General features: G+C 58.1%; 1 protein-coding gene across 1 annotated transcript; it reads right to left on the reverse strand.

Moving 5' to 3' along the window:
* Nucleotides 1-924: 924 nt before the first annotated feature.
* PCID2 (PCI domain containing 2) lies at nucleotides 925-25,176 on the reverse strand. The gene is made up of 14 exons (XM_044250156.1): nucleotides 25,078-25,176; nucleotides 18,035-18,124; nucleotides 16,486-16,559; nucleotides 14,625-14,690; nucleotides 13,683-13,724; nucleotides 12,690-12,744; nucleotides 7,591-7,694; nucleotides 5,440-5,515; nucleotides 4,875-5,016; nucleotides 3,832-3,932; nucleotides 2,890-2,963; nucleotides 2,667-2,792; nucleotides 1,586-1,709; nucleotides 925-1,420 (listed from the first exon to the last, which is right to left on the reverse strand). The coding sequence occupies exons 1-14, from the start codon at nucleotides 25,111-25,113 to the stop codon at nucleotides 1,331-1,333; spliced, it is 1,200 nt and encodes a 399-aa protein (XP_044106091.1). The 5' UTR covers nucleotides 25,114-25,176; the 3' UTR covers nucleotides 925-1,330.
* Nucleotides 25,177-25,350: the final 174 nt, after the last annotated feature.

Genomic DNA, 25,350 nt, shown 5'->3' on the forward strand with positions numbered 1-25,350 from the left:
CAGGGGACCGTCACCAGGGCCAGACCGCCTCCCACCACGCAGAGGTGAGGCCCGCTCCCCCACAGAGCAGCCACGGGGCCCAGGCTCTGTGTTCACACCCCCGAGGCGCGCCACCAAACACACTGGCCAAGACCAAACAGAGGCACGGAGCCGAGGCCTGTCTCCTCCGCGGCAGTAACAGCCAACCGCGGACTCCTGGGGGCGCTGCGCACGGCTCCGAGGAGCACCCCGTGGCGTGGGAACCCCAGTGCACTCCGGGCTGCGGGGCGTCCTCGGGCAGCCGCACCAGCTCACCCTCCCTCTTGCCCTGGAGAACACGCGGTGACTCTGTGCCTGCCCGGTGGCCACGCTGGCTATCCTGCTCCGGCAGCTGGCCAGGGAGCGGTGGCTCCAGAGGCCGAGAGCCCGGAGGCCAGAAATCCACGGCACAGGCTCTACACATGCCCTCCAGGGCGCGGACGTCCCTCAGCTGGTCCGGATGTGCCTGGGGCGGAGATGACACTGTGTGCGATGCAGGAGGTGGGCTGGTCCCTTTGGGACACTTGCTCTGGGAACCCGCTCCAGGCCGTGAGGAGGCGGAAGCCGCGGCAGGTGAGGCCTCCCTGGACTGCAGTGGGGAGCCCAAGCTCGGGGTCACCTCCCCACGAGCCCTGAGCACAGCATGGACGCGTGAGCACATGCGGATGCCGGCGTCCTGCCAGTGTGCCCTGGGCGGCCCGTCGGGAAGCACCACCCAGCGGAGCTCAGCCCGCCTGGGACGGGAACCCACGGCCCGGAGCAGCTTCTTTGCACCCGGGAGGAGCAGCTCCCGGCCCTGCCGAGGCTGCGAGGCCCGGCAGCCCAGGGCGCGTTCTTCCTCCGTGAGTTCCGCACAGACGGGGGAAGCGCACGCGCTCGGAGAACACTGGAAGCCGTCGAAGTAAATTCAGCCTCAAGTGAAACATTTTAATTCTGTAAAACATTCTAATTTAACATATAAAAATGCCGTATGTTAAGACAAAATAAAGAATATGCCAACTTTACAAACTCACGGTGACGTCTTATAGAAAAAGTCACAACAAAGGCTGACAAAGACCCTTTACAAACGGTGAGCCCGAGGGCCCTCACGGACGCACGCCCCGCTCCAGAGGGAGCGGCTGCGCCCACGTTTTCTCCAGAGGCAGCTCGGGCTGTCCGCAGGCCCTCACGCAGGGTTCAAGGCATCGTGTGCAGCCAGCGAGCCCCGGAGAGCACGGCCGCAGACAACACCGTGGTGGCCCGGGACGGAGTCCACGCACGCGGATACAGCCAGACGAGACCCAGCTCGCCTGGCCCCGGGCCGTGTGCCCCGTCAACACACTGTGGACAGCGGAGGGAACGGGTTCTGCTTGCTAACGACCAGCTTCTGGTGCTGGTGGGATATGTAGCCTTTGATGTGGCCCTGGGGAGAGAGGGGCCAGGGTCACGACAAACGTGCCGGCGCACCCCCACCTGGGCCCCGCACGGCGGCGGTCTGCCCCAAACGTGACAGACGAACACCCGTGGCTTTCAGGACCCTACAGGAGGCTCCAGCGGCAGCCCCTCCGGCCAGGGAGGGGCCTCTCACCATGTAGATGAGGTTGGCCAGGATGCACTGGACCTCGTCGATGTCCACGTCCTCCACCTGCATGAACTTCAAGGCGACCAGGAAGGCGTCCAAAGACAACTGGTGTGTTCTGAGCAGCAGGTACCTGGGAGGGGCAAGAACAGGGCCACCAGGTTACAGACGGGACGCGAGCACTCTGAAGGCCGAGACGGTGTCCTGAGTCACAAGGAGAACAGGACCGCAGTGTGGATGTGTCTACCCCCGCCCACATTCATCTCAGAGTCCAAGACCCTAACCCTACCCCCCAGTCCGACGTCCCTGCGGTCAGGACGCCCCTCGCCACGAGCCGCACCCTGTGGATCCAAGGACGTGTGGCCCTCGCTGTTCTGGACACAATGCCCACGGCTGGGAAAGGGGCGGATGCAGAATTCAACTTTCTTTTCCTTTTTTTTTTGTCAGAGAGAGCGAGCACAGGCAGACAGAGAGGCAGGCAGAGGCAGAGGGAGAAGCAGGCTCCCTGCCGAGCAAGCAGCCCGATGTGGGACTCGATCCCAGGACGCTGGGATCATGACCTGAGCCGAAGAGGCTTTAACCCACTGAGCCACCCAGGCGCCCCCCCCCTTTTTAAAGATTTTATTTATTTATTTGACAGACACAGATCACAAGCAGGCAGAGGAGCAGAGAGAGAGAGGAGGAAGCAGGCTCCCTGCTGAGCAGAGAGCCCGATGCGGGGCTCGATCCCAGGACCCTGAGATCATGACCTGAGCCGAAGGCAGAGGCTTAACTTACTGAGCCACCTGGGCGCCCCAGAATTCAACTTTCTGACAAACAGGGGAGTGGACCGGCTGAGTCGATAAGAATCCAGGGGACAGCCCCTGTCCCACTCGCGGGGACAGAACGCAGGACACCTGAGGCCAGCGCGCATGCCTGCGGGGTGGTCGGTGCATGGACGTCTGACTGCATGTGCACAAGCTTGGGGCAGGGCTGGGGCCTCGTCCACACGGGCGCAGACGCCGGCTCGGGGCGGCCATCGACCTTCCCAGTGCGGCGGCTGAGTCGCCCCGAGAACTCAGACACACTGAGAAGGAAACACTCGGCTTACACTTTCTTGAAAAGATTCCTGTAGGTGATGATCTTCAGCTTCTCGAGGATGAGGAAGATGCCGCAGCGGATGAAGAAGGTCTCATGCTTCGTCAGCGCCTCGTTCAGCAGCAGGAGGTTGCCCTCGCTGCGTGGGGAGAGACGCGCACGCGCTCAGGAACGCAGAGCCCAGGACAAGCCCTCGCGCGACACGTGGGAGGCGTCTGGCGAAAAGGCCCCGATACCTGACGGCTTTGGTCACTTCGGCGAACTGCATGAGTCGGTACTTCCTCAACAGCTCGATGGTCGGCATGTGACCCTGAGACAGAGCGCCCGCTACCCAGCGTAAGAGCCTTTCATTTGGAACAGGATTACCGGCGACAAAACCCCCACTGAGGAGTCAGGTCTTAAAAACCTGTTTCTTCGGGGGGCGCCTGGGTGGCTCAGTGGGTTAAAAACCTGTTTCTTCGGAAGCAGCTAAGACGACATGGGTCTGGCAGCCAGAGCCCTGGGGGCACCCGGCCCCGAGGCCCTCACGCCCTCGCGGCTCGTCTCCAAGGGCAAGCGCTGGCGGGAGGCGGGCCGGTGTAAGGGCCAGAACTCGGAAACGCCGTCCCGAAGGATCGGCTGCGCCACTGACACCAGCCACTTCTGGGAAGCAGGGTCGGATGCGGGGAGGGGGCACCGCTTGTGACTTCTCCGTGACAAGGGGCCCTGCGCCCTGCGGGTTCGGGCCGCACGTGTGTACAGCTTAGGTAATTTTTAAAAAATTTTAAGTGGGAGGAAAGGAAGCTCTACCGCTTTGAGGGAATTTTAGTCAATTAACTGGCTGGTTACTTGTCATTTCCAGTATGAAATTACCTCTGGGGACTAGATGACATAGTCTGACCTACGCACAGGCGGCAGGACATGTTTCTTTCTCGTTTAATCCGTTTTTACTCATTCAGAGCTTTAGGAGCAAAAGAGCCCGCACTATCTCGTGTCACACACGTCAGCCTTCTGAGGCAGATGCTCTGAGGAGAAAGTGCCTCTCACGGGGCTGGACGGTTCGGGCCACCCCCGAGCAGCTCACCGGCTGCTTCTGGGTGTGCTTGCGCGGTGACCACGCACCACCTGCGACATTTCTAAGCGCCTGTGGGCCCTGCGGGGAGCACCGAGGGCCGGGGGAGCGGCGTGAAGTCACTCACCAGCAGCATTTTGACCGGAAGCAAGTATATCAGAATCATCCTTTTGTTCTTCTGACTCGCACGGTGGCAGTGCTCGAAGGCGAAGGACAGGTACTCCTCCGCTGCGGACACAAGGCAGGCCGCGCGCTCACCCCCCGCCCGCACTGCGTCCCGCCGACGCGCCCGGCACCCGCGGGCTCAGGAACCATCCACTCCCACGGAGTGGCCGGTCCTCGCTGGGCCGCTGGCTAGATACTCAAAAATCCGACTCAAGGGATCTTCGGAGGAAAAACATTATCAACACCTTCAGAAACCTCAAAAGAACTTGAAAACTTCTATTCTCAGACTCCCTGTTGTAAGGGGAAAAAAAAGGACAAGAGACCCGCCGAGGATGGCCTCGTTCAGAAGCCGTGGGTCTCTCAGAACCTCCGTGGAGGAAGACGAGGTTGGTCAGCACGAGCCCACGGAGGAGAGACCCAGGCCCGCCCCGCAGCCGCGCGGTCACCCCCGCTGTGCAGCGCTCACGGCTGAAGTCGCGGAGAGGGAAGCCGTTCCAGGCCCGGGCCCCACGTGAGCACGGCTGCTTCACACGTGTGACGAGGCTTTACAAAGTCTGGTCCGCGGACGGCAGGGGAAACCGTATAGAACCACGGCGGCGCGCGACCTCCTTGACAGGTCAGCACAGACACGCCCAGGGCCGTGGTTTCTGGAAAGCGCCGCTCGGTCGGGCAGTGCCCGAGCCCCATGCCGCGCGGCGACCCTCCGCCCTGGCGGCCCCTGGGGTGTCTGACGCAGACGCTGGTGGCGCAGCCGTGGGCTCCCCGTCCCGGATGCCGGGCCACCTCCCACGAGCGCGTTGCCGCGGTAACCACGACCCCGGCCGGGATGCCAGAGGCCCAGCATGGGTCTTCTTGCACGTTGGACAAACAGGCCCGTACACACGCGGGACAGCGGGACGGCACCCCGGCCGCCCCCCTCCGTCCTGCCAAGGGCCCACGAGAGCTCTCGGGCGCGGCTCAGGACCAGGGTCGCAAGAACACGGGCAGCAGCGGCCGCCCACTCACCTTGCTTGAAGTCGCTGTCGAACATGGCCTTGCGCCCGACGTAGTACCTGAACGTCACCCTCTGCGCGGTGCTGTAGTCGTCCTTGAGGTTCGAGCTGTCGATGGCGCGGATGAGCGGCCGGCACAGGTGCAGCTTGTTGATCTGCAGCGGCCCCCGCGGCGGCTCAGCGACTCGGGACAGCCGCTTCCCGACAGACACGCGAGCACGCGCCGCGCCACGAGGACCTCCCAACCCGCCCGCCCCCGCCCGCCCGCCGCCACCTGCTCTGTACCGGTCGTACAGCGACACCCCCCCAGGGCGACACCCCCCACGGGGCAGCCCAGGCCCCCCAGTGGGCACCGGCTTGGGACGCTGGTGCCAGGCTCTCCGCGGGAGGGGCGGCCCCGCTCGTGGGCAGAGGCTCCCACGGGACCACGCACACACCCCCGCGACCGTCCCTGCACCTCGCGGCGCTCGGCCCTTGGCTGGAGGCGGCCAGGTGAGGGTCTCGACCCGGCGAGGCCGTGGAGGCCCGGAGAGGGCATCCGGGGAGACAGGCAGGAGGAAGGGGCCCCGCAGCCCCACCTTGAAGTAGATCTTGAACAGCTGGTTCACCAGGAACAGCATGCCCCACTTCTTGGAGTCCTCGATGCCGGCCCGCCTGTGGGGAGCGGCTTTCTCCAGTTCCGCGGGAAATGAGCGTTTTAGGTCACACACACACACACACACCCACACACCCACACCCGCCCAGACAGAACCAACACTGTGAGCCAGAAGCCCACGGCTCGGGTCGCGCCTGTGAAACCCAACCAGCCGAGAGCAGAGGCCGCACCGCAGGGACGACCGACGACACCGCGGAGCACGGGGGCAGCTGACGGCTGTCACTGTCGGGGGGGCGTGTCCTTGCTGACGTGGGGACAAGATCGCCCGCGGAAACTCGTGACAACGCGGAGCGAGGCCGAGCACACGTGCCACCAACGGGAGACCGGAACCGTGCTGACGGCCCGCCCGGGAGGGGCACGGCGTGGTGACCCGGTCCTCAGCCTCGGCAGGGGTCGCACACCAGCACACGCTTCTCCAAACACAGTCAAGGTCCGCATGAATCAGTGCCGGTAAGTTTTACCTCAAACTACAGAGGGGAAGCTGGGGCGCTGAGGGGAGCCGCTGGCGGACGGGTCACCTCTGGGGCACCGAGAAGACAGAAAACTGCTCGACGCACAGAAGGAAAGACGCGTGAACAGACGGCACGCGGCAGCACAGTAAATGCCAACGGTGCACACGTGTCCCTGTGAAAGTCTGTCTGCACGTCGGACGCCCGAGGGTCCCCACGACGCGACGTTGGGAACAGCGCGCAGCGGAGTCTGCCGCGTACCCGCTCCCGCCATGGCTCTTCTCGGGCGCAGCCCGCACACCCGCACGCGGGGCCGGGAGCGGGGGCCAGGGCAGGCCGCCCGCACACTCGAAATCCCAGCGCACAGGAAACAAACACGCCGGTACGGAACCACAGGCTGCTCGCTACCCGGGGACACAGAAATCTGTCCTCCGGCTGTCCCTAAGGTCCTCCCACAGCGGAACACTCGGGGTCAGCCTGCGATCGGCGTCTGGAACCGCAGTCCCGTTCCGGGACGGAAGCTCCTAGAGGGCTCTTGTCAGTCACTAGCGCCGTGGCCTCCAATGCACACCGAGACAACAGAAGACACACAAACACTAGCACCGGAGACCGAGCTCTGCTGGAGACACTCCGGAGGCAACCCCGAGGTGTCTCTCTGAGGCCCTGTCTGCTGCTCTGCAAAGCCGGGTGCCCACCCCCCCCCCCCGCCGCAGCCCCGGGTGCTGGGCGGGAAGGACGGCCCCCTGCGGTTCCCACTCGCAGCTCCTCGCTGGCTGAGGGTGCCGAGCGTCTGCTGGCGGGTCAACCGGCCGTCTACCTTCTCCGGGGGACTGTCTGTCCAGGCCGTGCCCACGCAAGCTGGACGACGTGTCTCCATGCATTCTGGACACAGGTCACCGTCCGCTACGCTGTGGGCAAGCGTTCTCCCCATTCTGTGGTTGTTTTCCCCTCGCTGGACGGCACCCTTTGAAACACAAGTTTCTACTTTGGTAAGTCTGGTTTATCTATTCTTCCTTAGGTCACTGCGTTTTGGGTGTCACACCGAGAAAGCCAGTTAGCCCACGACAAACACGTACGGCTTGGAAGGGGGCCACAGGGTCCCAGCATCCACGGCAGGCCACTCAGTCTACCACACGCGCGTCTGGCGTCTCAGAGACAGAATGCGAACAAAACGGAGGGAAGAACGGACGTGAAATCGCCCTTGGAAGGATCTAACAGAACAGCGCAGAGACCGAGCTGCTCTAGCTCAGGGCAGGACGGGGTCCCCAGTGGGAGACACAGGGAGACAGCGGCGCGGCCAGAGGGGAGAGCGTGCGCCACACCGGGGGCACGGGGCGCCGCCGGAAAAGCAGTCTGTCTGGAACTCTCCATCTCGCACACAGGAAGAAGAGCCGGTCAGCACAGGGGAGAACGGCGCGTCCGCAGAACTGCCCGCAGCGCAAGCCGCCAGAGCACATTCCCAGAGCACGGGGCTCGGGCCAGACGGCGCCGGACCCAGGTCTGCCGAAAGGCCGCGCCGGCCCACGGCGCACGCGGCCTCCTCTCCCTCAGCTCGCGGACACAGCCGCGACCTCAGCCCGCGGGAACGACCGCGGGTGCGCGCGGACAGCCCGGGCCCTACTCACGTGTCGCTGGCGCAGACGCGGAAGCAGCTCATGAGCAGCTCGGCCGCCTTCTCCAGCATGTCCCCGACCTTGCTCTTCCCCTTCTTCACCAGCTGCTGGTCCGCCTGACGGACGACAGACACCGTTAACGTCCCCTCCTCTCCTTGGTGGGAAGGACGCGGCCGCGCGAGGAGCGAAGCTGGCGACCCCCCGGGCTGAAGCCCGGCTTCGGGGAGCCCCTCCGGCCGGTGCTGCCGCGCTGAAAACGGGAGCGACCGGCCGCGATCCGACCCGCACACAAATCGACTCCCGTCCACCGCGCCCGCCGGGAGCCAGCCCGTCGCCAGGTCTGGGGCGCGGGGCCCTGCGCCACTCCCGGAGCCCCCCCGGACGGCCTCACGTCCTGCCCCCGCCTACAGCCGGTCCACACCCCGGACACACACTTCCCACACGCACCGCGGGCCTCCCGGGGCCTGGCGACCCGCTGGCTCCCGCCCTCACCCCCAACACAGGCCCCCCGAGCACGGTCCACGAGCCCTCGGCAGCCGTCGACACACGTGCGGGTGACCCGCGCGGTCAAAACGACTTCCCAACCCGCCGACCGCCGGCATCTGTCTCTTCACGGCAGCGTCGCCCGCACCGACAACGCGAGCATGGCGGCTGGTGACCGGGCAGGGCCTTTCCAGCGACACCAAAGTGCAGCGGCAACACTGTCCACGACGTCACCGCGTGCGGCCCTGCAGCCAACCCCCAAGTTCCCTTCAAACTGCCCTGACGACACAGGAAATACGGAGTCTCGGTTCCTGGACATAAACTACCTAATGTTCCTTGTCGGGGACCGCCTCCGGCCGGGAAAGTCCCCACCGTTACACGATGGCGCTTGGCTCCCTGCCAGCCAATTACGCTGCAAGTGAACAAGGAACGTTCTGGTGAAGCCCGCCTAAAGGAGGACATAGTCATTGGCTGTTTCAGATTTAATCAGCACAGCAACAGGACTCTCATTGGCTCTCCCCATTGCTTGGCCCCTCACTGGTCACCCTGCTCGCTGATTGGTCATGTAAACGTATATAAGTGTGTAGACGTGCGGAAATAGAGAGCGAGAAGATACATCTGAACCGGGGCTTCTTGTCGTCCTTGCGGGTCGAGGGCGACAGATGGTGCCGAGACCCGGGAATCGTTAAGGACTAAGTAAACCTTGCAAGGAGAAAAACCGCAGGTAAGTGGGGAAGGGACCACAATCGAAGTGGTGGCAATCTTGTACAAGACTGCAACAAGAAGCGGGCGGCCATAGAGCCGGGATTTTCTTAAGGGACCACGATTAAAGTGGTGGGAATCTTGTACAAGACCGCAACAAGAAGCGGGCCGGCCGTAGAGCCGGGATTTTCTTCTGCGGTAAAGCGGGGAGTAAAGGTCGACTGAAGTATATGCGTGTATAAAGTTAATGTGCTAGTTAGTGTCTTTAACGTCCGCGTCTGTTGTCTGTGTGTTCATAATGGGATCTGAAGTATCTAAAGTGCGGTTGGAAGGGTCCTTAAAAGACCTGCTGAAAGCCAATGGAACTCCACTAAAAGCAAAAACTGCTCGGGCCTTTTTGAATACAGTGGAAAAGGCGGCTCCATGGTTCCTAGATGAAGGCTTGCTAAACATAACTCAATGGGACCACCTGTGATCCAGGGTTTGGCCCCTGTGAAACCTATTAATGCCTCGGGGCCATATCAACCTTTTAATTGCCCAGGTGCACCAATGACAGGGTATGGCCACCGGAGTGGTCTGGATGTCAGAGTACCTTGCGCTCAGTTTACATCAATGAAATGCATAGCTTTACATTCACTCCACGCTTTCCTACTTATAAAAATAATATCTTTACAGGGTACAATTATTCCTTTCAAAATCCTAAGCAAGGCAATCCCTCCTCTGTCTGTAACTTGCTATGCGTATCCCTACCCATGTTCCTATCCCAGTTTCCATTCCAGAGGACAAGTTACCGGTGGTGCTATCCAGAAAGAAGAGAGATTTTGGTATCACAGCCGCCGTTGTGACAGCATTGGCTATATCTACAGCAGCTGCCACGGCAGCAGTAGTCTCGCTTGCTGCAACTAGACCCACTGTGGAAGCTGTGAACACCCTTGCAGAAGGAACGGCGGCTGCCCTTCGAACACAGACTCAGATCAATGCACATCTGCAAGCAGGAATCCTGATAGTCAACCAGAGAGTGGATTTGGTTCAAGAACAAGTGGACATATTGGGGGCCCTATTGGGACTGGGATGTATAGCGCCCTTCCCGGCAATTTGTGTAACTCCCATAGCCTATGCTAATATGAGTGACTTACAGAATGTCTCCCGACAGCTCTCCCAGTATTTGCAGGGTGCTTGGTCTGACGATTTTCAAAATTTCACACGAATCCTTCTGGCTGAGATAACTCGAGTAAATAGTACGCGTGTGCAACCAGCTTCCCTCCCAGAGCTATTTCAAACATTCAGCAATATGTTCCAGTTCACCAAACAATGGGCTGGCACAATTGGTCTTCTTGTCCTCCTTCTTACTGGCATTCTGCTTCTATTCAGAAAAGTTCGCCAGTGGAGAACACAGCAGCGAGAGCAGAGCCGAGCTATGGTACAAGCCCTTATGTCAATAGAGGCTGGGACATCTCCCCAGGTATGGCTAAGCATGCTGGATCGGTAGTCAAAGACGGGTAAGATCAGTAGAGAAACACACCAACCTAAGACAGGACAGCGATCATCGATATCTTGTGTCTGGTGACAGGTAAGGATGTTTTCTGCTACTGACGACCTAAGACAGGCACGATCTCTGCCATAAAACAAAAAAGGGGGAGATGTCGGGGACCGCCTCCGGCCGGGAAAGTCCCCGCCATTACAAGATGGCGCTTGGCTCCCTGCCAGCAAAATACGCTGCAAGTAAACAACGAAGGTGTTGTTCTGGTGAAGCCCGCCTAAAGGAGGACATAGTCATTGGCTGTTTCAGATTTAATCAGCACAGCAACAGGACTCTCATTGGCTCTCCCCATTGCTTGGCCCCTCATTGGTCACCCTGCTCGCTGATTGGTCATGTAAACGTATATGTATATAATTGTGTAGATTTGCAGAAATAAAGAGAAAGAAGATACATCTGAACTGGGGCTTCTTGTCGTCCTTGCGGGTCGAGGGCGACAGTTCCTTGTGACGAAATGGCAGCGCGGTTCCCTGCAGGAGGGCGCGCAGGAGGCTGCTGGTGGCCGGCGAGCACGGAACCGGAGACTGACGGAAGAGCCGGCGGGCCAGGCGAGGGCATCTGAGCCGTGTGCCGGACAGTGAATGAAACATTCCCGCCCGTCCCGAGCAGACAACTGACAGGGTTTGCGGCCAACGACCTCTGTGTTCTCAAAAAAAAAAACAAACCAACAGAATTTCGGATCACTTGAATCAGTCACCGTGAACTTGGCAGCATCTCGTTACTCCGAAACCTTTCAGATAAGGTCACTGGAGACATTAACAAACGGAGATCTGGTTTGGCATTTTTTTGCACAATGAATCACGTCCACACGTTGAACATCTCTGTAACTCGGTGAACCCAAACCCTCCAGATGATGAACGTCCGACGCCACCGGACCACACGGGAGCATGTGGTCCATCCACGGACACGCTAGTGGATTCCACCGCGACAGCAGAGGACGCTCAGTGCGGTGCTTCCAAGGCCGCACCCAACCAGCCCTCAGCAACTACACTCGGAGCTTCGGACAGCACCCGAGTGTCTTCTCCTTCCCAGCGACACCTGCGGGAGCCAGGCCGAATCCACGCGTTCAAGCAGAACCACACGCCCAGCACCGTGCCTGTGGAACGACACGGGCTCGAGCAGCTTCTGTAAGATTAAAATATAAAATCCCGCCAGCTTCTCATCACATTTTGTTCACTTGGAAAACATAATTATTTTTTACTTAAAATGTTGATGTCACGACATAAAAAGCTCACTATTTTAGATGAGTATTTTTTTTAAATCCCAGTTAAAAATGTTTAGTGAGGTAGATACACAGACGTATGATCAAAGTTCTGTGGAGCCTCGATAATCTGCGTTTAGGTTGTATTTTTTGGTTCTAGATGTTTCCATCACAGTTCCTTAGGTCTTCCGTTCTCTGCAAGATCATCTGTGTTTTCATTTGTTTCAAGCGTGTTCATGACTCTCCCTGAGGCTGGTTTCTGGTGGCCACGGTGCGGGCTGGTCAGGGAATGCCGCCATCCGGTGTTTGGGGATCATCTCTCCTCGTGGGCTGAGACTCTCTGTGAGTGACAGTCGGGCTTGAGGTCACGTGGACCCTGTTCGTCTCACAGCAGCAGCAGACACCGAGGCAGTGGGGAGCTGCTGCCGGCTGGGCTGGGCTGGTTCCCCGAGGGCCTTGCTGGAGGGCTGGGGACCGGCAGCTGCGGGGCTGCGGCAGGGGCTGCTCCAGAGGTCTGTCCTCTTGGGCTGCCCGCCCCTCCTGCTCTCCCTGGGGCCTCTTCGTCTCTGCCCGTCCGTCTTTCTGGATCTTCCGGGTTCCTCTTGGACCCCGTGCAGGACAGGAGGCAGGAAGGAGATGCAGGAGACCCACCCCTTGTTGCTCTGCAAGCCGCGCTGGCCTCAGAATTCCAACGGGACGGGAAGGAGAACAGTACCCTCTCCACCTTGTTCAGAACGGGAATTGTCGTTTTTAAAACCAAAAAGCCACGTTAGTTCAGTACTGCTGCTCCAAAGCCTACTTATGCTGACCCCCAAGGGCAAACGCACCCTGTAAGACCCCGTCTTGACCTCCTCACAGCAGCGAGACGCCCGGCCGCCCCTGGCACCCGCGGCGGGGGGAGTCTTCAAGACCGGGCCGGTCGCATCTCCGCAGTGGAGGAGTGTGGAGCTGCTGGTGACTGCCTTGCCGCCGGGGACACACACAGGAAAACCCTCTATGCCCACAGCGTGAAAACCCACCAACCCGGACAGAAGCATTAGTCCGGTCCAGTGACCTCCTGCCCTTGCACACTACACCAGGTACGTGCTAACCCACATCCTAACCCGCAAAACTGAAGAATGACATGAAATTGAGCAACAGGCAGAAGCGGAGTTTGAGTTTTAAAACAGTGACAAGAACTGAACTTACGTTGTTGGCAAACACCCGGAGGTCAAGCGCGACAGCATACATGACAGGCAGGGCCCTGCGGGGCAGAAAAGCACGTGGGAAGAGGCCATTAGGTCCGAGGGCCCATTCCCGGCACCCGCGGCTCCTGTCCACCCACAGGGGGCCACCATGCCTCTGGGAATCTGGCGGCGGCTGCTGCCTTCCGCACCTCCTGTCAGGGCAGGCTGTGGCCCCGGGGCGTCCGGACGAACACAGACACTGGGGTGCTCCTCACCCACTGCCCTGGACCCCCGCCCAGAGGCCGAGGTCCTGGTGCATGCAGGGTCCTCAGCCCCAGACGGCACCTTCCCTGTCCCTTCAACCACTCTCCAAGCAGCTCCAGTAAAGCAAGAGGCAGGTCAGTTAAGACCTTCTAATGGGACCCAGAAAACCTAACAGACGGAATGTCACGAAAGGATTTTTTTTTTTTTAATTTAGCTGGAACTGGTTTTACGTGAGAGAAGTGTTCACTTAAAGAAGGTATTTGATTTTGTTTTTCAGTAAAAGGTATTCGCGAGCCTTGTTACTTTTGTGGACACGCGCCTCCGGTATTTACCTACGGTTAACGGTCGTCACACTAGGACTTCGTCAAGGACGTGGAATATCCCGCCCCCACGCTCCCTCCAGTCACGGAGCCGTGCTCACCCACCCTTTTATCCGAGTTAAAATCGGAAGTCAGTTCCGAATTGACAACTGACAGAGCTTTCAGGGTATGGAAGGTCTGAAACAAAGACAAGGCCCCACATTTATGGGAAACACTGCAAACCGCTGGGCCGCAGCTAACATGTCCGCTGACCCTGGCCACGCCACCACCCACGCTGACACTAGCCTACGTCGACACGGGACCTTAAATATCCACACGGAAAACACAACACATTTATTTAAGGTTTTAAAAAGCTTCTGCTGAAAGAAAAAAACCCCAAAAACACCAAACCTGCCATTTGCCAGTTTCCAGTTACGTCCGTCCATACTCACCAGTTTTCTTCTTTGTGGGCTTGAAACGCGCGCAGGAACGACGTACTACGTTAAGGAAGTCACCACGTATGAAATCTAAGGCGACGCTACCATGACAGTACGAGACATGAAGGATTCTACATTTAAAGTTTAAACGATTATATATCACAGAACCAAGTCCTGGAAGAAAAGACGTACAAACTACAAATACCTGAACGTCATTAGGTGTTAAGACGGTAAGTGTATTCACTTTCACCTGCTCTCCGAAGTATTGTTAACACCGTCTTAACTGACGACTTCAAACCTTTCTTTGGGTTCTCCCGAATCCAGATAATCACATATCTAATAGGCTTTAGGTTCTGTAATATAAAGTTTTACTTCCTTGATTACGGAATTCTTAAATTCAAAGGAAACTAAGCTAGTTACTAACCAACTCTCTCCTTTGTATGTTTAAAGAAGAAAGTTAAAAAGCAACAAACTAAAAATCCAGAGATCAACATTTCACTGACTGAGGCCTTAACTAGAAGATATGACTTAAATGACTGAAACCAGACACTGGCTGGCTGAAGGTCTTCCGTGACCACACCTCAGGGATGGTGTGCAGTGTCCACTCCTGACCTCCAGGCCTGGAGCATGCAGTTCTCATATTTTGCCAAAGGGACTAATTAGTCCCTATGGCTATACTTAATACTTTAAAGGAAATATGACGATTTACAGAAAGGCAAGTAAAGCCCTTAACTGTCACCGCGTTCTTTGTCCTTGTACTGATAACTAGATGACAGTCTTAAGGCCCAGGATACATTTAAGCACCTGAGTGAAATAAACAGCGAAACGAGTTTCTCTCCCAAAGTTACTTCCAATTCCTTTCTAGTTCAAGGTATGAATGAAAGTGGCCCAATGTCTCCAGAACTTAAACCCCAGTATAACTGATATATATAAATATAACCCAAACGACAAAGATATTGCACGATGACAGTCTGGCATTTGTACGCCTCGATGAAATCGTGGTTCCCCACTGCGTAGGTGCATCTGCGAAGGCAACGGCCCCGGGTGAGGACACAGACAGCAGGACCCGCAAGCGAGCCCCATGTGCCCACCCCTCCCCCCACGCGGGACGTGTGCTGCTCCTCCTGCCCCAGACCACGGGAACCGGGAGGAGGAAAAGCAGCAGACCGGTGAGATTTGAACTGAAATGGGCTGGGGCAGGAGAAAACCCATGTGACGCTCGGGGCCTGGCAGCAGGTTCTCAGCGCCAGGCCCTGGTCATGACAGAGCATGGCCCTCCGGCTTCCATTTGGCACATGTAGAGCCTCCACACACACCGCACAGAGCCAGGAAAGAGCGGGCGGCCTCAATCTACCAGGAGCCCAGCGGCACCCCGACTTCTCTGGAAAACAAAGCCCTGGGGGTGCACGGGCAAGCGGGCGGCCCAATGCCTCATGCTTCAGGACAGCCGGCCGGCTTTGTCCAGCCCACCCTCCAAGAGGGACACAGCAGACACAAGATGTCACTGGAAAGCTAGTGTTCCGTGTGCTCTGCCCAGTGCTCACCCCGTCCGCGTCAAGGCAAAGAGGTGAAAACAGAGGCATCATGGAAAACAGTCAGTGGTGAGCCACCACCCGCCCGCCCCGGAACACAGGACTGCTCTGCCGCCAACCTGAGGCGCGTGATAGAATTACGCAAGACCCGCAAGACCACTACTTATGTTTGAAAACCATGCGTGATCTTTGAAATGAGAGTTTATTAAAAATTTCAAGTGCTTTAGGGATGTCTGGGTGGCTCCGTCCGTTGAGCATCTGCCTTTGATCCCAGGGTCCTGGGATGGAGTCCCCTGGGTTGGGCTCCCTGCTCAGTGGGGAGTCTGCTTCTCCCTCTGCCCCCCCGTGTGTACTCTCTCTGCCAAATAAATAAAATCTTTTAAAAAAATGTAAAGTACTTTAAGCTTCAGAAAATTTTCATAGGCTTTAGCAAAGTGAAATTAAAAATACACTTTTCTTGGGCGCCTGGGGGGCTCAGTGGGTTAAGCCGCTGCCTTCGGCTCAGGTCATGATCTCAGGGTCCTGGGATCGAGTCCCGCATCGGGCTCTCTGCTCGGCAGGGAGCCTGCTTCCTTCTCTCTCTCTTTCTCTGCCTGCCTCTCTGCCTACTTGTGATCTCTGTCAAATGAATAAAAAAAAAAAAAAAATCTTTAAAAATACACTTTTCTTAAAATAAGAGGAAATGAGAGAGGGAGACAAACCGTAAGAGATTCTTAACTCCAGGAAACAAACTGAGGGTTGTTGGAGGGGAGGGGGTGCGGGATGGGGTGACTGGGGGCCAGGCAGTGAGGGGGGCGCGGGATGCGGTGAGCACTGGGTGTTTTGTGAGACTGATGAGTCACCGGCCCCTTCCTCGGAAACTAACATTGGGCCGTACGTTAACGAAACTGAATTTACATTAAAAAATAGTACCAACCTCCCCCCAAAAACAAACGCACTTTTCTTCTCAAAGCAAACCATCCATTGTTTCAAGTCTAAGATGGTATGTGTGTGTGGTTTTAGCTTTTATTTATTTTAGAAAGAAAGTGTGTTCGTGTGAGTGGGCAGAGGCGGAAAGGGAGGGAGGGAGGGAGGATCTCAAGCAGACGCCGCCCTGACCGCAGAGCCTGCCGCGGGGCTCGATTTCATGACCCTGAGATCCTGACCTGAGCCAAAACCAAGAGTCAGAGACTCAACTGACTGAGCCACCCAGGTGCCCCTAAGCCCAAGACGAGGTCCGGTGAAATCCCTCAATGACTCAGCAATTTCCAGATTAGCTTTGGTTTTCTTCCTCCCCAGGGGGTTACCTTAAATGAGCAGCAAACATTTCGTCATAAGGGGGTTCCAAAACCTGCTGACACTTCTCTTCTGGAGAGGCCATCTAAATGGTAAGTAGAAAAATGACAAAAATAAAATTAAAAGGCAGCCAAAGAAGGCGTGGTGCAGAGAGACCGATCCGTGGCTCTCAGAAGAGCGAAGCGGGCAGCGGGCACGGCCCTTCCAGTGGAGGGAGCGGCGGGCACGGCCCTTCCACTGAGGGAGCGGCGGGCACACTGGCCCTTGTGCTCTCACACACGTGTCGCTCACGGCCTGTGACGTGGCGGTGGGCACTCCACAAACACACCAGCCATGCCCACCGCAGTCCAAGAGATACTCAGGGCACTTCTGTGCAGACTGCCATGTTCGCAGAAGGCCAGGGAGGATGTGCCGTGAAGCGGCTCCCGGGTGCTGCCAGGTGTGGAAGGCAGCGTGAGCGCGAGTCCCCTCCTCACTTCCTGGGGACAGAGCCACCGGCTCTGCGCTCTAGGCCAGGCTAGCCGACAGTCGTTTCCAAGGTCCTCTTCCCTCTCGATGGCCAGATTTGGGGTCAGACGAGAGCCACGGGGGTCGCGCAGCACAGAGAACTGAAGGGGTCCGCGAGGCCGATGCGGTAAGCCCCCATGCCACCGTCCCCGGCGGTGCAGCCAAGGCAGACAACGGCCAGCAGTGAGTGGAAAGCGGCCTCGAAGGGCAACGGGGATGGGCCTCGGATCACAGAGGGTGATCCGAGATCTGCCCGTGGTGGAGGCACAGGCCGCCGGCAGAGGAGCGTCTGGCCAGCGGGCCCCTTAGAGCAATGGTTGTCAACACTGTCACACAGGACGGCCACCCAGGAACTCTCAATGTTAAGAGCTGCTTCTACTCCACGAACTGGCGGCTCTGGTCGGCGGGGCAGCCTGTACACTGAGCCAATACACGGAGCTCCTACGTCTTTCAGAAGGAAAAGTGCCCCACAGGACCACGTTCCAGTATTCCAGCGGGAACTAATGAGGAAAGGGAACTTCCCAAAACGCCAAAAACACTTTCTATGGAAGACAGGACCGGCATGGATCTGTTAACTAAAGGACGCTTATGGTTTAGAGCAGGGTTGGCAAACGCTTTCTGCAAAAGGCCAGATGGTAAACACCACTGGCTCTGCAGGCATAGATGTCTGCCAACCCAGGCGGCTAGGCGTCCGTGGCACAGACAGCACAGGAATGAGCAGATGTGAACCTGCCCCATGAATGATTTACCTCTAACAGGACACCTCAGTGGGCTTTGGGGACAGACAGGCCTGGGCACAGCCTGGTCCCGTGTGCTGGAGGACCTTGAACGACCTTGCTACACTCCGCATGTCTCTGAGGCTCAGAGGGTCAGGTGGGAGCTGACCGCAGAGCACAGGCCGCGCACCTCAGCCTGTGTGTGCTCAGAAAATGGACTGGAATTCCAAACACTGACAATGAATTTAAAATTTTCAACAGGCACCAGTCACTTCCTCCTGACTCGAACTCTGACCTTTGCTTCAGACGCACCCATGAGCGTGGCCTGTTTGCCCACCTGAAGCCGTGGGTTGGCGACGTGAGGGTGCCTGAAGGACACCAGCTCTGCACAGGACGCCCCGTCCCTGCTGTCGATGGCTTCGTAGACCTGGAACATTTGAAAAGAGGTAAGAGGAGTGGAAAACAAAGCACCTTTCCCCCGCAGAACAACACGTCAGACGCCTCGAAAATCCATCCTCCCAGGGTGCCTGGGGGGCCTAGTCGGCTAAGCCTCTGCCTTCGGCTCAGGTCATGATGCCGGGGTCCTGGAATTGAGCCCCGCCTTGGGCTCCCTGCTCGTTGGGAAGCCTGCTTCTCCCTCTCTGCTTCCCCTGCTTGTGCTCTTTCTCTCACTGTCTCTCTCTGTCAAATAAAGAAATAAAATCTTTTTTTTTTTTTTTAAAGATTTTATTTATTTATTTGTCAGAGAGAAATCACCAAGTAGGCAGAGAGGCAGGCAGAGAGAGAGAGAGGGAAGCAGGCTCCCCGCTGAGCAGAGAGCCCGATGCGGGACTCGATCCCAGGACCCTGAGATCATGACCCGAGCCGAAGGCAGCGGCTTAACCCACTGAGCCACCCAGGCGCCCCAAGAAATAAAATCTTAAAAGAAGTAAAAAAGGAAAAGAAAATCCATCTTCCTGATTCCGGAGGAGCCAGAGCAACGACACGGAGCGAGCTGGGCTCTTGGCAGCAGCAAACAGGGCAACGTTCCAAAATGACCTCTTCCAGAGGCCAAGAGACAGGTGACAGCGTCAGAAACAGCCAACAGGCAGGATAAGCCACTGCTTATTAATGGAGGCCTGTCATTTTAGTTTTACTCAGTCATAGGGACACTTGAAAATAACCTATAAAACTTATGGGGAAAAAAAGAGCTTAAAAGCCAGTTTCTACTCATCAGCTGCAACGGGGGATGGCAACAGCTAAACAAACAGTGTCGTGGTCGCACCCCAGGTCACCTGGCTGCCGCGAGCAGGAGACAGCCCAGCCCCACTGGTGAAGATGCGCCAGTGTCCTCAAGGTGCTTATTATTAAGCAAAAATAAACACACACACACACAAAACCCAAAACAAAACAGACAAACCCAAAGTCCCAACTTGATCTCCGGGGACAGAGCAATGCAGACGGCACGTGAGCCTGGGTAGAGACGCCGGCCCTGGGGCCGGGGGCTCTTCCACATCTCTGTCCCGGCAGCCTGTGCTGCGGCACACCTCTGGAGTTACGAACCCTAACGAGGTGTGAAGATTTTATTCACCAAACGAGAACACAGAAATCCGAACGGGCAGAGGAAGCGTGATCCAGCGGCACTGGGATCGGGTCTGTCTGAGGCCCACAGGAGGCTCTGGGCCAGGATGACACGGAGAAGGGGCGGACGGCGCACCGGGCCAGGCGCTCCCTCACCTCTCAGCCACAAGGAGCTGTAGGTCACGGCCCACAACAGAGAGTGACTGGAGCTCCCCCGACACGGCCGGCGGCAAGCGGCTGGGTCGGCCCGTGCCTGCGCTCCCCCCAGCCCGGTAACCCTACGCCGGGCATCCGCAGCCACAGAAACTGCTCCAGCTCCCGGGTACTCCGAGCACTCACAGGATCAGACGGACGGTTTCTACCTGCTCATCACCTCGTGCCTCCTGGCATAAGCTGGTGGACGGAGGCTGCAAGGACGGGGAAGTCACCTACCCTTGGAGCTTGTCCTTTTCTCTTTTAAAGTAATCTCTACACCCACCATAAGGCTTGAACTCAGAACCCCGAGATCAGGAGTCGCACACTCCACCAACTGAGCCTGGTGGGTGCCCCAGAACATGTAACTGCTTAAACATAAGGACGGAGCCTGCTTCCCCTTCTCGCTCTGCCCCCCACCAGCTCATGCTCATGTGTCCTTAAGCATTTTTTTAAAATGTTAAAAAAAATACAGTGACTAGCTCCATCTGCTAACAAGGCCTTGAAGTAATGCCCCCTCCCCAGCCCCCAGCAGGGGCAACGAGCATAGCCAGCACCAGATTCATTTCCGAAACGCCACCCCCACAAGGAGCAGCGAGAGCTCTCTGGAGGAAGGTCCGGTGCTGGGACAGGACGAGCCTATGAGCTCGGCCCAGGTACTACTGTGCCAGAAAGCAAAGCGGATCTCAGAAAAGGACACAGACATGTCAAAAGGCCCCAAAAACCAGTCTGAAGGAGCTCTCAGTGGCCAAATCTGGGATAAATTGAGCTTCAAAAAAAATAAGAGTAACCTTGTATTGGTTCTGGATTATAACTTGGCACTAACAACAATTAACAACAATCTATGATTCTTTTATTTTTTTATTTTTTTTTTAAAAGATTTTATTTATTTATTTGAGAGAGAGAGACAGTGAGAGAGAGCATGAGCGAGGAGAAGGTCAGAGAGCGAAGCAGACTCCCCATGGAGCTGGGAGCCCGATGTGGGACTCGATCCCGGGACTCCAGGATCACGCCCTGAGCCGAAGGCAGTCGTCCAACCAACTGCGCCACCCAGGCGTCCCTCTATGATTCTTTTAAAAAGAAGCACAGATGGGGCACTAGGTGGCTCAGGGGGTTCAAGTCTCTGCCTTCGGCTCAGGTCAAGATCCCGGGTCCTGGGATCGAGCCTCACATCGGGCTCTCTGCTCAGCGGGGAGCCTGCTTCTTCCCCTCTCTCTGCCTGGCTCTCTGCCTGCTTGTGATCTCTGTCTGTCAAATAAATAAATAAAATATTTAAAAAAAAAAAAAGGCAGCACAGGGAAAAGCGTTTTTAACAGATGAAATAGCAACTAACACACCGAGTGAGAGCACCGCCTGGCGAACATGCACCCAACAACCCAGCTGGGAAGACCACGGACGAAAGCACTTCAGGAAGGGTGTGGGGCGGGATGTTCACGGGAGAAGGGTCCTGGCCGCTGGAGTGGCAGGTAGGGGCATCAGGGTGAGCCTCCTGACGCTGCAAGACGCCGACACTGGCCCGGTTCACCCAAACCGACTCCCGGGACTCAAAGGTGGACGGTGGCACAGCCACGAGTCCACTGCCTGGGACATTTTAGAAACGTCAATAGTCACGGTCCAAATCCGCTCCCGGAAACTGGTGGGAGGACTCTTCCGGATGCGAGAGTGACCAGCGAGACCACCTGGCTCGGAGCGTGAGCCAACCGGACCCGCAGGGGACAGCGTGAGCCGACCGGACCCGCAGGGGACGGAGAGCTTGGGACAGCACCGTGGCGGAGGCTAAGTCCGAGTGCACCAGCCGAGGACACTGATGCTATGGCTCTCGGCTATGCTGAAGGCCCCACAGCCGGAGAGCACAAGAGCCTCAGTCCCACGAGAAGGGCCTCGGGGGCAGCGACCTCCTTTCTCACGGCTCAGGGGAGAGAACGCGCGCCCGGAGGGAAGGACACAGAAACGAGGTGCACCAGGTGAGGGTGTCCACGTCTTCAACGTTCTCCTTCCAACTTTTCTGTAGTTTGGAAATTTTCACAATAAAAAGTTGGAGGAAAATTACAATTTTAAATGTAGATAGTTTTTTAAAAGTAACGTGTCCTCTGAAGTAAGAGTTTGTAGAAGGCACGGAAGAACGGGGTGAAGGGCACCGAACAGCACAGCGCCCGGGGAGACCGGAGCAGAGCAGCTCCGGCTGTGGGGGAGCCCGGCTGACCCCGACCGGCAGGTCTGGCCTGGACTTTCCACGGCAGAGCGCTACAGATGCATCTCCGCCTCCGTATGATTTTCTCAATAACGTTTCCTTTTCTCTAGCCAACGCAGTTGTAAGAACAGAGTGCAGAACACAACGCAAAGAGCAGCTTAAGTGACCGTTTGTCATCAGTCAACAGTGCGCTCCCAGCTAAGTTTTTGGTGAGCCGAAAGTTACGTACATTTTCAGCGGCACGGGGTGTCAGCGCCCCCAACCCCCACATCGTTCAAGGGCCAACAGTACATGCAAACTAATCTCTTCCTAAATGTAATTTCTAAAAGCAGAATACTTGGGGAAATGTTCATTCAACCCGTCCTCTCCAAACAGAGACAAAACCGGAGGCGTGCTGAAGCGCCGAGCGCGGACATCCCAGCCTCTGCCAGCCATTAGGAAGGGCCGCCCTCCTTGGGCCTCTCAAACTGGTTCTGGCCCCACAAGGCTCTGACTGCTAGCCCCTTCACTTGGGCCACTGTTCAGGCTGTTTAGAACTTTGAGAAATGAAGCAGTGCCCTCCCCCCCATCCCTAACCCCAAGTAAAAAGCAGGCTTGCTCACCACCTACTAGTAAATATGTTGATTCCCCAAATGCTGGGTTTCTCTCTTGAATGCAGGTACAGGCACCCTCTGGGCCCACTGGATCCAAGGGAACTAGCAGGCTGACCCCTCAAGGCCAGCTGCACTGAGCTGAGCTACAGACCCTTGGTCTCTGACCCAGGAATGCATGTGTTCTGCCTGCATCCAAGAAACAAGAGAACTCAGAAACTTAGGAGGAGAGTAAAACCAAACCCCTTCCCTGATGGCTACTGGGACACGATCACAGAGAAAAGAAATGAAGGGCCTACAACGTGTCCACGGGGAGCTGCTGGCTGCGGGGCTATGAAGTGTGGAAGAAAGAATGTGCCCAAACCGAGAGGCCCCGTGACAACACCGTACACTCTGGAAGGTCCTGACGAGGACAGGACACGGTGGCTGAAATTTAGGCTAACAGAGGCAATGAGCTCCATGTTAAGGGCATGTCTAAGGCCAGAACTCCTGGTCTGAAGGTGCTACTAACTCTCCCAGGGACTGTGGAAAGCCACTGAACCTTCTCTGTAAAATGGGGCTTGCGGCAGACCCAGCTCCTACAAGTGGTCAAGACGAGCTCCTGGGCGTGGCAGCGGCTGGTTCTCAGTGAGGGTTCAACAAGCACTAGTGGTTACTCCTTCCAAGACCCCGACTACTTCGTCCAACAAGACTCCTCTGAGAACACAAGGAGACGAGGCAGCAGAAGTCTAGCCGAGTCAAGCAGAAGCTGACACCCCACAGCCCCTCCCCATGGGATATATGTGACACTCCTCAGGCACTCCTGGCTGGCCCAAAGGAAAAACAAACAGTTAACTGATAGAGACCACAATCCTGTTTCCTGCACAAGAGATCTGACAGATCCCACTGAGGCCAAGTTACAAATCAGTCCTTTCCTAAAGTTTGCAATCCAGATTGTTTCCAGTGGGTTAAAAGGCAGTGCCACGTAGCGTCCCTGGGAACTGAAGAAGCCTACTGGGGCCATGCTCCCAGAGAAGCAAAGGTGCTTTACCAAATGCCCCCGACTCCAGGAGGTGACCCATGCAGGGTATGTCAGCGGTTCTATGTGTCAAAAGCTACCGGGCATCCCTCAAGCAGGACATCGCTACTGATCTCAATCCTGCCTTCCCATGAAGACATTCCTGCCGTGAAAGGCCCATAGGAGGGATGCCGGCCTCCCACATCTTCGGCGGCCGATGGGTGCCTGGTGAAATACCCGTGCCTCCAAGAGGGCCCTGACACTTTTAACCCATGGAAAATGCTACAAAAGTTTTGTAAGAGGAAATTACCCAGTTTTATAATTTAGGTTGTTAGTAAAGGACAATGACGGAACATAGTGAAGATGGAAACCCATCACGGTGTAAGCAACGTTCCAACACATGTGGTCTTTACAGTCAAGTTCCCTGGGAAACAGTCGGCTGGGTTTTAATCCCATGGGGTACTGTTTTCAGCCGGCTCCCAGTGGAGGTCCCCCGGCCAGAACGGGCTAGACCAGAGCATAGGGGGGATCTCATCAGATCAATGAGAAGGAAACCTCACACGGGAGTCTGAAGACTGGCAGCCAAGCTGGCGACTTAGGTGGCTGTCCCGGGCCCAAGACAGACGACTCTGCCTAAGGACAGGAGTAAAGGAAGAGCACCAGGTCTCTGCCTCTTATCACCATGTCCGCCAAGGTCCTCACTTCCAGCCAGAGGCAGACTTTCTCCTCCCCGCAGAGCGGACACGGGCTAGAGGACTGCAGCCTGTGCAAGGGACATGACTGTGGCCCACTAAGACCGTCGTCCTTGAAGGGCCCCTGGGACGAAAGTAAAGTAGAGAGAAAGGACGCGCCAAGTTCGCGCAGAGGCTCAGAGTCCAGACGAGACTAGGAAGCCCCATGTTCGGCGCCAAAGGATGGAGTTTGGGAATGTAGATGAGGCTGGGTAGGGTGAGGTCCCAAGCCGACGGCCGGAAAGAATTCTGGACACGTCTCCGGTGCAAAACGGTGTTTTATTAAAGCAGAGGGAGCTGCAGCGCCGAGCTGGGAGAGAACGCGGAGGTCTGACTTCCGTGCCGTCCCGGAGATCACGGACTCCCGGGGCTTCGCCGGCGCCACGCTCAGGTCGCCCTTCCCTCCAGCAGGAGCCGGGACGACCCGAGGAACGCCACACTCTGCCCGCTTCAAGGGTCCGCGAGTGGGCCGCGGGCCGGAAGGACACGGAGCCGCACCCACGTTCCTCGCGGGCGTCCGGTCCTCGACACGCAGACGCGCCGCGCTCCCGCCGGTCCTCAGCCGGCCTGGCCCCCGGCCCCGGCCCGTCAGACCGTCTCCAGCCGCCGCCCGCAGACCCTCACCCGCGCGTCCACTCCCCGGGACCCCGGCGTCTCTCCGTCGCCCCGCCGAGTGCGCTCTGCCCCGGACGCTCGCCGCACCCCCGACCCGCAGCGCAGCGCGTCCTGCGGCCGTTCGGAAGCTCCGTCCGGCCCCGGCCCGGGCCCCCGCACAGCCGCGGGGAAGGGGCGGCAGAGCCCGCGTCGGGAGCGCGGGAGCGCGGCCGCGGGCCCCGAATCCGGCGGAGGCGCCGCTCGCGGAGGCTGCGGGCGGCCAGAGGCGAGGCGGCCGGCGGCCGGGGTGGCGCCCGCAGCTCCCCCGCCGCGCCCCCGCAGCGCCGTCCCGGGTCGGCGGCCACCGGCCCCGGCGCCCCTCCGACCGCCGCCTGCCCCACCGTCGCCGCTGGCCCCTGCGGCCTAGGACTCGGGCACGGCGGGCAAAGCGACTGGCCCCGGCCCCCACGCTCCCGCCAGCGCCGCCGGGCGCCCGCTCCACACCCCGCGGGCGGCGCGCGCTACCTGCTGCAGGTACTGGTTGATGGTGATGTGCGCCATGGCCGCTCTCTCCGCCGGAAGTGGGCGGGGCCGCGCGCCCGGCCTCGGCCGCCGCACTTCCGGCTCGAGGTCCGTCCCTTCCCGCGTGCCTCCCTCCCCGCCTTCCCCGCACGCGGGTTCCGGAGGGAAAGAGTCCGTCGGAGCGTGCGCCCGGGGCCGGCATGGCGGCGCGCCCGGGCTGAGGAAGGCCGGGCCCTGCGCTGCGATTCGCCGCCGTCCCTCCGCGGGGACGCCCCG

This window comes from Neovison vison, chromosome 5, assembly GCF_020171115.1.
Source record: "Neovison vison isolate M4711 chromosome 5, ASM_NN_V1, whole genome shotgun sequence".
Classification (NCBI taxonomy): Eukaryota; Metazoa; Chordata; class Mammalia; order Carnivora; family Mustelidae; genus Neogale; species Neogale vison.